A 12,912-nucleotide genomic window follows, 5' to 3' on the forward strand; every position below is an offset into this window, starting at 1 on the left:
CCATCCTCTTTCTTGCGACCCAAGCTGGAGCTCGATCGAGAAGGGTCAACCGAAGCCCTCCTCTTTCCTTTTCTCTCTTTTCCTCGGTCACCTTTCCTCCGCTCGAGCTCCCTTTTCTCGACTATCTCTGGTCTGCAGTCAGAGGCTGGCTTGGTGGCGCGGTGCTTCGATATTCGTGCCGTGACGAGGACCCCTTCGGATCAGTCTTGCCCTTTCCCCGTCGGCCAGGTCGGTCGGATCTGGTGTGAGGATATCGATTTTCCTACCCACATCATCTCTACTCCAGACTGCCTCCTTGCTGTGGGCTTTCGAAAAGGTCGGGTAAGGCAGGCTGGTCCTCGACTCGAGGAAAGCGGCCGCGCCCGACCGGCTGACACTCTCAACCTCTGGCATCGAGGACCGGCGTGGGCGTGGGCGTGGTGTTCGGTCGCTGGACGCGGATGAGGTGGAGCGGACGGCGGTTATATCCGAGTCTCGATCCCTGGTTGAGGAGCCGCTCTTCCTTCTGTGGGATGAGCGATGGTGGCGGCGTTCTTTGGTTCCGTCCCGACTTTTGTCGCGATCTTTGACTCTGGGGGATTTTGTCGTTGCTCGTTCTCGCTCCAGATCACGGCTGCTGAGGATGTTTCGAAGCTTCGCGGACATGGCGCCCGAGGCCGTATGCCAGTCGAGAGCACGTGTCAAGCTTCGTTTTCTAAATCAGGCTCGATGGTCGAAACGCGCAGGGAGGTTGGATGGGCGATTCCGGGTTGGATGGAATGACGTGGGGCGCACACGCTGGCGCCTAAACCTTCACCTCTGGATTGCGGTGAATGAGAGAGTGGTTCAGCAGTGGAGCAAGCTCTGACGTGGGCGACAAAAAGGCGGGGACCCGTTTGGACGATGGGGCAGATGCCTAAAACCGCCCGATTTGAATGTCTTTTCCAGACCGATAATGATAATAAGAACAACAGCTGTCCCACTCCGCAAATACTGCTGGACCAGCGGCCTTTTCATCCAGACGCTTTACGGAGGACCGAGTCACCTGACCAGGATCATTGGGCAGATGGGAGAATAGCATTGTCCTCACGTGACCAGTTGAATTGGCGATACAGCTTTACAGCAGATCTAGATAACCTACTAGGGCACCGCATTGCATGAAATTTCTTGTCCATGATAAATGGACTAAAGAATTATCTGTTCGTTTTTAGAATGATTTCGGCTAGATGGGTTATAGTAAGGTTTTTTCCTTTTCTATAAGCTATATCTTGGGTTATAATATTAATATTAAACTATACTTTGCAAAAGAATAAATCCTTGGCGATTTAGTATAAACCTAGCCTAGCCGTACAATAGCGAATGATTTTTGCCTGTATATAGGGACTTGGCTCGATATTGAGAACTCTTAGTAGAGGTTAGAAATATGGCAAGTCTAGGTTGCAGCGTACGCGCAAAACGACAGGGGGACGAAGGGGGGTCCGGAAACTAATGAACTAGAGCTATAATAAAGACAGGAATGGCCCTCCATTCTCTGCCTATGTTTGCCTGCTTTTTTAAAATACTTTCTCGCTTTGTACAGCAAACCTGTGAGTCACTATTTACAACGTCATCAAGTGTCCACTATGTCATCTCCTTACATAGTTTCCAGTATGGACCATATTTTTGTTTGCGGGATTTGCTTTCGACTTGTGATTTAATGTGTTAATAACCATGTTTTATTCTCAGTCTTCACCATGCTTGCTGTTGCCGTCGCATTACTTGCAATATTCACGCCTCTGATCGCTCCCTTGTGGTTACCCAATCCGTCCAACTCTTCCTATATTGTGGACCTTGGCTATCAACTGAACCAGGGTTACATGGTTGTAAGTGCATACTCGTCTATTTAACAAGGCATCTGTGCCCTGCTACTGCCTACTGACAAAAATCTCTTCCAGAGCGACACCCTCGTTACCTTCAGAAACATCCGTTTCGCCGCCGCACCCCTCGGGCCTTTGCGCTTCAACGCTCCAGCTCCCCCGCCGGTAAACCGCACGGCAGTTCAAAACGCGAGCGACGTCATTTGCCCCCAAGCTTACCCCAAGTGGCTCACTACGGGCGCTGTCTCGCCATTCACCACCGACGACATTCCACCCATCGATCCGCGCACGTCGGAAGATTGCCTGTTCCTCGATGTGTTATTGCCTCACGGAATCTGGGAAACGCGTCAGACGAGTCGTGCGCCTGTCCTCGTGTGGATTCCTGGGGGAGGCTTTGACGTCGGCTGGAAAGACGCCAGCGGGCAAGGCCATGGGCTGGTGACGCGCAGCCAGCAGTTCGGCAGCCAGGGAGTGATTCTCGTGTCGATAAACTACCGTCTTGGTCTTTTTGTGAGTTCTGCCAGGATTTCGCTTGCACCAAGCTCTCTCTCTATGACTATAGATAGCGCTGACAAGTAAGGGATGGATGCATGGTGATGGGGTAACGCCCAACGCGGGCTTGCTGGACCAACGCTTTGCCCTTGAATGGGTCCAGAAACACATCCATCTCTTCGGTGGCGATCCCAATAAGGTGACTATCCTCGGGGAGTCGGCTGGTGCCAGCTCCGTTGAAGCCCATATCACCGCGTACGGGGGTGCCAAAGGACCGTCTCCGTTTCAAGGCGCCGTTGCGCAAAGCCCTTTCTGGCTGCCGACTTATCCATCCCCAAACTCTCACGTCGAAGCGATCCTCAGCTTTGGAAATGTCTCTTCACTTGCCACGCTCCGCAAAATGTCGTCTGCTGATCTGCAGAAGCTGAATGCGCTTCTCGTCGGGAATTCGCGACCCTTTGGAACTTTTACCTTTGGTAATTTTACTTTCTTTCTTCGTCAGGATTTCTAGCCACGCGGTGATCGACTTACTCAATTCCAGGCATTGTTCCTGACGGCGACTACGTTCCCGACCTACCGGGTAAGCTGTTTCAACAGCAGCGCTTCGATCGGAACATTTCCGTACTCACCGGCCACAATCGGGATGAGGGCTCGCGCTTCGTGCCCAACAGTTTAGTCACGGATGAAGCATCCTATGAAGCCTACCTGAAATCCCTCATCACGCCTCTGGCTCAGAATCCTGCCGCCTTGAAGACTATCACCCAGGAACTGTACCCGCCGGTCTTCGACGGCTCCCAGGGCTACACCAACCAGACGGAACGTAACAACCTCACTTTTGCGGACGCGAACGTTGTGTGCAATGCGCGCTTCATGGACCAAGCGAGCTTCGTGACGCCGACGTACGCATATGAATTTTCCGTCCCGCCCGCCGTCCACGGCGCCGACTTGTCGTATACCTTCTACGACTTTGGACAACCACCAGTCGAAGGGGTCAACACGACGGTGGCGGAGCTGCTGCAGCGTTACATTACGCGATTTGCGGAGACGGGAGACCCCAACGGACCTGGATTGCCTTTCTTTCCGCCGGCAAAGCCAAAGGCAGAGCCTACGCCGGGTCCGGGTTTGACGTTGACGGTCCAGAACCTGGGAAGCGATTTTGTTGGTCCTATGCAGGATGAGAGTGGAGTAGAACAGTTGTCAGGGCGGTGTCGATTCTGGCAGGATGCACCATATCTTTTGAAGTAGGTGGGATCATATGAATATTTTGAAGGAATGAGCGGGGGCGAGATGTAAAGATGGAAAGAAGTAAGGTTTTTAATAAAATACGTATACAAGGCTTTGAGAACTTGTTTTGTGGTTGTATGGTTAAGTACATAAAAATCAATTAGTATCCCTTGAAACTCTTTTTTTTTTGAAATATAAAAGGCTCCCTATATCTAAAAAAAATTTAATGATTTACCCGCCCTTTAACATTTATTTTATTTTTTCTTCGAAAAAAAAAATAATTTTTTATGCCTAAGGTCACAGAAACAAGTAAAGCTGTATTAAACAGCAATCTTCTCATCATGCTTTTTCATTACATGATTTGCTCTCAAATGATCCCACCTCGAGTTTTCTTGACGGCATTCCACAGTTCCTCCGTCATCTCCAGCACTTCTGCGGGCAACGGCCCTTTCCTGATCATGGTGACCGTCTCACGTATCTGCTCGGCCTTGCTGGCACCGATGACGATGCCATCTTCGTCCTTCAGCGCTGAGTGGTGCGCGATCCAGCGAATTGCGACCTCCATCGGCGTCAAACCGGTTGCCTTGACATCCGCATCGAATTTTTTCATCGCACTGTGCAGGTCTTCCGCCCCGAACAGTTTCTGCGCGGCCTTGCCGAGCGGGTGGTCATCTCCGAAGCGAGTGTTTGCGTGCTGGTTATTGACTAGCTTGCCTGTCAGGAAGCCTGCAGCGAGGGGTCTGTATGGTCCATATGGTCAATATCGTACTTTCTCTGCTTCATTGCAGGCAGCAAGACTAGGGAAGCGTCACACCTGAAGGCGTTGAACGACATGCCGTGAGCGCGTAAAATGGGCAGGAGTTTTGTCTCCATGCCGCGTGTGACCAGATTGTAGTCTCCCTGATAGCAGCTTGGTTTCTGCCAGCCGTGTTGCTCGCACAGATGAAGCATCTTTTCAAGCATTTCTGGTGACATGTTCGATACGCCCCACTGTCAAATCCGAAATCCCCGTTGTCAGGCAGAATTGACACAAAACGAAGATACTGTTTCAACCTACGGCCTTGCAGCGTCCCTGCGCAATCTGCTCATTAAATCCCTTGATCTGCTCTTCCAAAGGGGTCGAAGGATCTGCTCGATGCGCATACAACACGTGAACCCAGAATGAGTGTTAGCGAACAAGGATCTTGCTGATTATTGAGACGTGCTTACTCCCTCAGGCCTCTTCAGGCGCTGCAAGCTGGCATTGACGGACTTGTCAATAGCTTCAGGGCGCAGGTCGCCACTGCCATCGTTCTGCGTGTTGGTGTAGATCTTGGTGTCGACAACGAAGCTCCCACTCAGCTCTTTTGTCTCGCCGATGAGCTGCTCCGCCCGGCCCGGGTTGAGTGGCGGGTAGCGAGCGCCCGAATCCAGACGGCGGATACCTAGTTCTTGAAGCGTCTGGAGGAGATTCTTGACCGATTCAGGATCCTGAAAGTCGGTCAGGTCCATGCCGAATGAAGCAGTTCCGAAGATAAGATGAGGAGTCATTGTCAAGTAGCGTCGCTGGCTGAGCTCCAAATCTGCTACGGCAAAATAATTTTCAAGAGTTAGCTTCGTGCCAAAGCGGGGAGGCCTCGTGCTTATGGATGCTTTTCCACGGGGTAGGAAGACTTAAGCCGGAGCTGTATTATTAGCGGCATGCGTTATCCCCCAGACTGACTCGGTAGCAGGAAATGACATGACGCCCTCCCCTCAGAAAGCGATCGCCATGGTCGTCGTCCTAATGCTGTCGCCTAATTGCTCAGCTGCATCCCCTGCCTTTAACTAAAGCCTCCTCTAAGCCTTCACTACGCTCCCCATAGAGCTCATTATAAAGCTCAGATAAGACCTATATTATATCAAGCCCTATGGGCTTCATAGGGGGGCTTCGCGGGCACTTTACTCCGTATGGGGCTTTGGGAAAATTTTGGTATTTTTCAATTTTCTCGGGTATTTTTCATTTACAATTTCGAAATACAGATATTTTACCCCTAAATTAGAGGGTGTCATTTTATCGGCAGTGTGCGTATATATGACATGGATTTCATCCTTATTCCGCCCCCATTAATAGAGCTTGGCTTAGTTAACTAGATAATTGGCTCAAGCGCGAAAAAAAAAGGATTCATTTTCTGAGAAACTAGGACTGCATGCAGGTTGCATAGAATGTGCATGGCACTGCTGTCACTTTCCTTTTTGGTTTATGTAACCAACGACCAAGTGCTTCTTAGTGACTGTTAGGTTGCTTTCGTATTCTGCATATGCTTGCCTATAATTTGTCATAGCTTGTATTATCTTGCCTACAATTAAAAATAATTTAATCATATACTCGACAATGAGCCCTGGTAAATGAACTCATATTCTGATACATCTGTCTCTGAACGGCCGGCATTACAACCAACCCGCCATTGGTGTCTGGGCAATGCTATACTGCGCCGGCAGCGGTAGTGTAGTGGTAAGCACACCCAGGCAGCCTCCAACGGCGAAAGGGGGACCTGCCCATCCCTAGCATGGAGATCGTGGGTTCGATTCCCACCACCGGCGCATCATTTACCACAAAAATGGGCTTATCTTCCTAGTTTTCGCGCACGGCGCGGTCTCTAGTTTGTGTCTGAGTGAAAGGGGCCTCAGGCACGCTAGCTCTAGGGAAGTGAGCCATACCCGCGTGCTAGCCCGTAATCTAGCCATGTCTGCGTGCTGGCGCGTAATCCAGCAATGCGAAGTCAACAAGGAGGGGTTTTCGCTTTAAAAAAAAAAGCCTAACCCCAAATGGAATAGAACCAGTTCTATACCGAGGAAAAGGGCATGGGAAGACCATGGTAGTGGAAGCTAGCAGAAGTGGGTATCAGATAGGGAAACTGGCCTTATCCATAATGGAACTGGGGTGAGCCAGCTCACGGTGTATCTAGACCTAGGTCTCAGAAAGTGTTGAAACGTGTGATCCCTCCTTGGAGGAACCCCGTCTGTCATAGCCGGAAGGCTCTATATGGACGTTAAACTTGATTAAATAGATAAATAAATAAATAATGCTATACTGCATCGCTTAAATATATTTTACAAGGTGGAGGATCAACCATATATATATTACATATATATATGTATGTATGTATTTGACAAAAGAAATGTTCCAAAATGAGCTTTGGGCACACAAGGTCCCTATTGTCAAACTGCCCAAGTAGTAAAAGAAAAAAAATATTACTGCATAAGAAAAACACACGCATACACACACAACACACAGGTAGATATGGTTGAATGCTAACAGGATATTCATATTTTCCTTTTCTTTTCGTGGTATCCGCCTTAGTAGATTTCCTTCTCTTGCTGATTGAGAGTTCTACATGCAAAAGGGTCCGCGCCTACCTGGCGTCATGCATACTTGCGACCTCTCTACTCAGCAGCCATCCTCCATTTTGCAGCCGTTGGAAGACCCCTTCCGGGTCATACGCCTGGCTGATTTTCCACAACTTCTCCATGTTCCCCGCACCGTAGCTTGACAGGACCGCCTGTCCATCATATGCATCGTTCATGAACCTATATGCCAGATCCGAGCCATGCTGGGACGCAGACATGGCAATGCTTTGGCCCATGCTTCGAATGAGCCCCATGGCCTGCGCATCATCCTCTGCAGAATACCACTCGATTGTGACGTGAACCCCTGTGACATAAAAATGTCAGTTCAGAACAAGGTGATAGGCATGGAGGAGCTTACAGTCCTGATCCACCAGAGTCAGGTTGAGCGGTGTGTCGGATGAAGCTTGTACTGCATTTGTCGAGATGGGCTGAGAGCCGTAATTCATGGTCCAGCCCGCGGCGAACGCTTGCTCTGCGTACGTGGTAAATGCCGCGTAGCTTTCTTGGTACGTTGCATTATCCACCCGGTGTGGCAGAGAGACCACATAGTCTCTATTAAAAAAAAAAAGATTAAGAATGTCAACTGGATGCAGCGCGAGACAGTGATTGCCACATACCTCGACGGAGGAGTCTGCGGATACTGAGGATCATTATACATGGACGACAAATCCGCCAGAGTCCCGATGGTCGAATCAATCATATTTACCGTATGTGGGATGTCGTAGAACGGACTGAAGACAGACGGGTACTCCACGGGATCCAGATAGAGGAACCCGACAAAGGACTGCGGAGCGGTGGTATTCTCCGACAGCTGGTAGACAATATTCGCCTTGGAGTCGTTGCTGGCCATCTCCTGATACGCGACCAGCGCATTGAGGAGCTGCTGGTTCTTGTCGCGCGTATACAGCCGCGCCTCGAACCACATCTTGTCGATGGGAAGCGTCCTGTACGTGAACGAAGTCACGATGCCGTAGTTGGGGCCTCCCCCTTTCAGCGCCCACAGCAGCTCTGGATGGCTTTCCTGGCTCGCTCTCACGATCGTCGAGTTCGCCAGGACGACCTCGGCAGCAATCACCGACGCTGCGCTCACCCCGGCCAGGTTCGAAAACCACCCAATCCCCCCGCCGAGCGTCTGTCCCCCTACACCCGGGTTGGGGCTCCTGGCTCCATTGACCGAGACGCCGGACCCGTTCAGAGCATTGTATACATCTCCCCAGCGCGCCCCAACACCAATCGTCACGGTGCTTTTGTCCGCACTCAGCGTGATGTTGTTGAAGTTGGCCATGTCGACGAGAATGCCGTTTCTACCGACACTGCTGTGATTGACGTTGAAATCATGCCCTCCGCTCCGGACTGCGAAGGTCGTCTGTGTGAAGGTGATAATGGTCATGATTCGCGCCACGTCTTGCGCGCTTTCTGGAGACACAATACACGAAGCATTTTGCCAGCAATTGTCGGACCTACAGATGCAGAAATTTAAGAATGCTGAGAGCTTCCAGGAAAGACGTCACGTACTTTTTTTTTTATCTTACCAATTCGTTTCCGTGCGATTAGTATAGAGTGTCGACTGCTGTGGACTAATGAGTTTGCCCTTGAACACTGCTTGAGAAATGCTACACGCTTCCTGCGCCTTCTCCGTCTCGTGGGTACCGTTGGAAGAACCCCGAACAGCGCGTTGCAATGCGCTCAGTGTCTCGTAATCGCTGATGTTAAGGGCATCGGCTAGTCGCTGCCAAGGTTGAACGTCGTCTCTACCGACATTGATCGCAGAGACGGTGATCTGATGAATGATACTGGTGAGTATTGTTATTATTGTATAAACGAACGATCGCATCCTTGGCTTCTGTCGAAGACCTTTCTTAGGTAGAGCAAGAAAAGAACAACAGGGACCAGGCTGTGAGGGAAGGAGTACATCCGTATATAGCGCAGGGAAGTAGGGTAAAGACTAGTACGCCCAACGCACTCCTGAAGCATTGGTAGAATTCGTTTGATGCAACTTCACTTCCCTTCAGCTAAAATTCAGCTAGCTTGCATGCAAATTTTGGTTATTACGAAGTCGTATTTCTCAGCTCGGCCTGTGGGGGGCACTACTTATTTAGAGCTGGCAACGGTGCCATGTAGGCTTCCGACGCCTTGGCGGCTCACTAGTATATGCCATTCTGTCTGCCCTTGGAGGAGCTGTTAGATCTACCATTGCCCTAAAAAGTACTCTACGGGAGGGGGGCCAAAAATCTCTCCCTTCTGCTTACGGGAAAAAAGAGTCCCCCCGGTATGCACGATGATCGCATTAAATTAAAAAGTCTCCTCAACGTCGAACTAGAATGAGATGTCCAAATTGGCCAATTTCTTTGAAAAAAAAAAAAGCGTATGCATGTACATACATACAGAACCCCTGTTGGAGCAGCAAGCAGCCTTGGTGGCTAATTTGTAATTAGTACTTGCAACATGGATAGCAGCAAAACAGTTACGCCAGGCAGCATTCAACCTATGCTGAAATGAATGACGAAAGATAAGTAAGTAACTAACTATACTATGTACTTTGCATGGATTCCATTGCGTAAGGAAATAATGGATGAATGGAATCAGTCTTTTTTTTCAGACAGGATTTATATTTTGAAGGACCTGGCTAATCAATCGTGGAAAGACTAGCGATTCAGTAGCACAGACTCTTTCCCCTTTTCCTCCCTACGTCATTGAGTGATTGAAAATTATTGCGTGCGCTATCAGAATATCGTTTGCTTGTATTGTATATATATAGATTATTGTATAAGGTTATGCAGAAACACCAAATCTTTGAAGAAAAAAAAAGGCCTTTCATCTTTGCAAAGAGCATACCCACAATTTCTCTTTATATAACTGTAGCCGAACCAAAGCTTACACAAAGTTACGGGCCTCTTTCGGTCCATACCCTTTACTGGGCGTGGGAGTCAACTCGAACCCCTCATAACTGTCAGGCAGCTTGTTCCTCAATCGCTCCCTGCCATTCACCTGGCTCCTTGACACCAAACTATCTTGTTGACCCTGCTCCAATGTGTCATAGGCTGAGGGTCTACTTCCCCGGCTCGAACTGACGAAATACTGGGATGTAGCAGGCGTTTTGGGCAAGCGGCCGAAGAGGCTTCGAGTCGTAGGCAAGCAGGCGCATATCAGCACGCTGGAGGGTTCGAGGACGGTGAAGACCACACCATCAACGGATGTATCTGGAGAGGACAGGTTAATCTCTATTGTGTAGGACATCAATAAAAGCAGTGACGGGGTTGATGTACTGTACATACAAGTGGTATCGTAAGTGGCACCAGAATTTGCTCCTTTCAGTAGGGGTATGCGGGCAATACCAATAGCAGTGGCACTATATAATATTAGGTCGCGTCTGGATTTCTCTCTGAGAAATGAAATGAGACGTACAATCCGCCCACCAGAAAGATGAGACTCAGCGCAAACTTCTTGATGAAAGGAAGTCGCAACTTCCAGATCAACGGCTGGGGTAGAATTAAAATGCCCACGTCAGACACGGCATTAAACAAGGAGGTAGAGAGACTCGTCCTGAAGGCCGGGCGACACTGTGTCGGCACGCCCCAGTTGGTGCTGAGAGGGCGGCATTCCAGGAAGATAATGAACCAGCCGGCCATCCACCAGAGAACGATCCATGTCGCCCAGAAAAAGACACCGATCTTGAACCACAACTCGCGGAGGGTAAAGGCACGGGCAAGGAGCGCAAGGACAGACAGTTTGCCAAGGGCCATGCTCCAGTCATAGCAGACGGAGAGGGCTATCTCAGCCTATGAAATTTGGATCAGAACAAGATCATTTTGAAAACTTTTTTGATGATGATGACTACCTTGCCAATGCGGATGAAATTTTCAGGATCCCGGGCTACCCAGAGTAGGTGCCTTCCTACCCCAAAATGGCCGACTGAATTTCATTTCTTAGCAACTTGGGGTTGAGGGATGCGACCGCGTCGTCTTTTTTTCCCACATACCAAGACATGCTGAGATATTCAGGCCGATCAAAGATATCTTAGATGTTCGTTAGCAATGCCTGAGCTTATTATTATAAGATCACATTATCTTCTACCGTTGTTGCGAGCGAAAAGTAGTCATCCAAGCCTAGGCTCGTCCTGCTCACTCGTCGAGCTAATAGCCGGAGAAGCATCGATAGCAGCGCCGCACCAGTGAAAATACTGCAGACAACGATGAGGCTCGTACTGCGGTTGTCGTTGATATGAGCCTCTTGGTAGGCGATTTCCGATGGCGGTAGGTTGTCCATGTTCTCTCTTCTCGTATACAATGAAAAAGATGATGGTCATCCCAGAACGCACGACACTGTTACAAACAAAGCTATCTTAAGAAGGCGAGAAGAAGTGATCACGCAAGGTAGCAAGGCCAACACTCAGGGTGGAGGCAATGGACGCTCGTGAGGGGGCGGGGGAGGAGGGGGCCGGCGCTGACTTGGTACGATATAATCTTCACCAGTCGAATCGGCGTATAGCTTTACCACCCGAAAGGCCAATCTAGCGCTTCGTTTCATTCTGGGCCAGTGGCGGTTCGGCAGAAGACCAGGATACCAATGCCGGTATATTAGTTGAGCGCTTATTAGTTATAGTTTAAGTTAAGGTATCTATCCTTATATACTGCACTCGCTTCTATATGTAGAACAGGGCTTTTCATCGCCGTTAGAAGATATGACAAAGGCTATGAATAAAGATCTTACTTATTTGAACAGCAAGCATATTAAAACTTGTTGAATTGAGCGATATCGAGAATCGAGCGTTTCCGTGGCGGAGATGTGAGGTGGCAGGGTATGAGGATGGTGAATATTAGTTTAGCATCATGCAGATAATCCTGCAGAGGGGCCAATATGCACAAAAGTCAATCACTAACTAACCTGTTTTTATGTATGATGATCGGCAGCAGAATTGTTGGTGTTGTGACGGTCTAAATTAGGTAGGGATGGGAAAATTTCAAAAAAAAAAAATACGCCCATATGGTAATTGCCGTAAATTTCAAGGAATTTGCTTAACTTAATAAATCATACGTTTTATGCCGTAACGTAATTCCCGGCTGACCCGATCACTTTCGCGCTGCCGCAAATTCTATACACAATTTGAAGCTGTTTTTCTCACCAAAATCAACTAATTATTATAATTATAGTTACATCATATGATTTGGGCACCTCCTGCATGTATGCCCAATAATGCTACAGTAACTGCACTTCAGTGACTGGCATGTAGAGGGTATAGGAACTCCCTCTGTAGTTTGATAAGTTATATGACCTGGAGCAGAGTTTTGGTCATTAAGCTGGTTTTGTATAAGATCCTGCACTTCTTATACTGAAAGACCTCCCATATGAGATATCTGGGCTGTTAACTGAGTATGTCTTTGCTTCTGTTTCTTATTAGCTGCCTGTAGATTGTGATACTCCTTGGCCAGAAGTACTACACTATTTATTGCCAATTGACAGCTCTTGACAAGTTAATCTATTGCCACATGTGTTAGAGTTAGAGGACTCTGTGTACGATGCTTTAATAAGGCTCTGATTGTACTTGCTTGATGCTGTAATTCAATAATATTATAAGGTGTCTGGGGCACCCAATTAGCTAAGGTTGGACCAGCACAGCTTCCAGGTGTAGGGGTCTTAAGCAGTATATCAAGCTGTGAGATGACTTATCCTAGGCAAAAAGGAACTAGTCCAGTTGCTGCAAAGCCATTTCTGACATTATTAAACTTGAAGGCTTCTGTATGAGCTGCTAGGTATGCTATGTGACGGATCCAATTCCAGGCAATAGAGCAGTTTCTTATCACTAGGAGCGATCTAAATTACAAGAGACTAGGCTGGGAGGAGAGGAGAAGAAGGAAGGGAGCCAGGTCGCTAGCGAGGCGATTTATGCAAGTATTCTGCCGTACCTATACCTCACCGCTTTTCTCACCGCTCACGTGACGACAGGCAAGTTGAATCGTCACATCCACCCCCCCCTCAAAATAGAGCCTGCCCT

At 48.8% G+C, this 12,912-nt stretch overlaps 2 protein-coding genes across 2 annotated transcripts; one reads left to right on the plus strand and one right to left on the minus strand.

The window, feature by feature from the left end:
- Positions 1-1,712: 1,712 nt before the first annotated feature.
- On the plus strand, positions 1,713-3,572 carry T310_9946 (carboxylesterase; the record flags this gene model as incomplete). Its single annotated transcript, XM_013467616.1, has 4 exons — positions 1,713-1,841; positions 1,914-2,345; positions 2,416-2,803; positions 2,869-3,572. 4 exons carry the CDS (start codon positions 1,713-1,715, stop codon positions 3,570-3,572), a joined length of 1,653 nt encoding a protein of 550 aa, XP_013323070.1.
- A 346-nt stretch (positions 3,573-3,918) lies between these two features.
- On the minus strand, positions 3,919-5,081 carry T310_9947 (Oxidoreductase; the record flags this gene model as incomplete). Its single annotated transcript, XM_013467617.1, has 3 exons — positions 3,919-4,277; positions 4,366-4,516; positions 4,761-5,081. 3 exons carry the CDS (start codon positions 5,079-5,081, stop codon positions 3,919-3,921), a joined length of 831 nt encoding a protein of 276 aa, XP_013323071.1.
- Between the last annotated feature and the right edge of the window lie 7,831 nt (positions 5,082-12,912).

The sequence above is a fragment of the Rasamsonia emersonii genome, assembly GCF_000968595.1.
Source record: "Rasamsonia emersonii CBS 393.64 chromosome Unknown ctg1118621762274, whole genome shotgun sequence".
Classification (NCBI taxonomy): Eukaryota; Fungi; Ascomycota; class Eurotiomycetes; order Eurotiales; family Trichocomaceae; genus Rasamsonia; species Rasamsonia emersonii.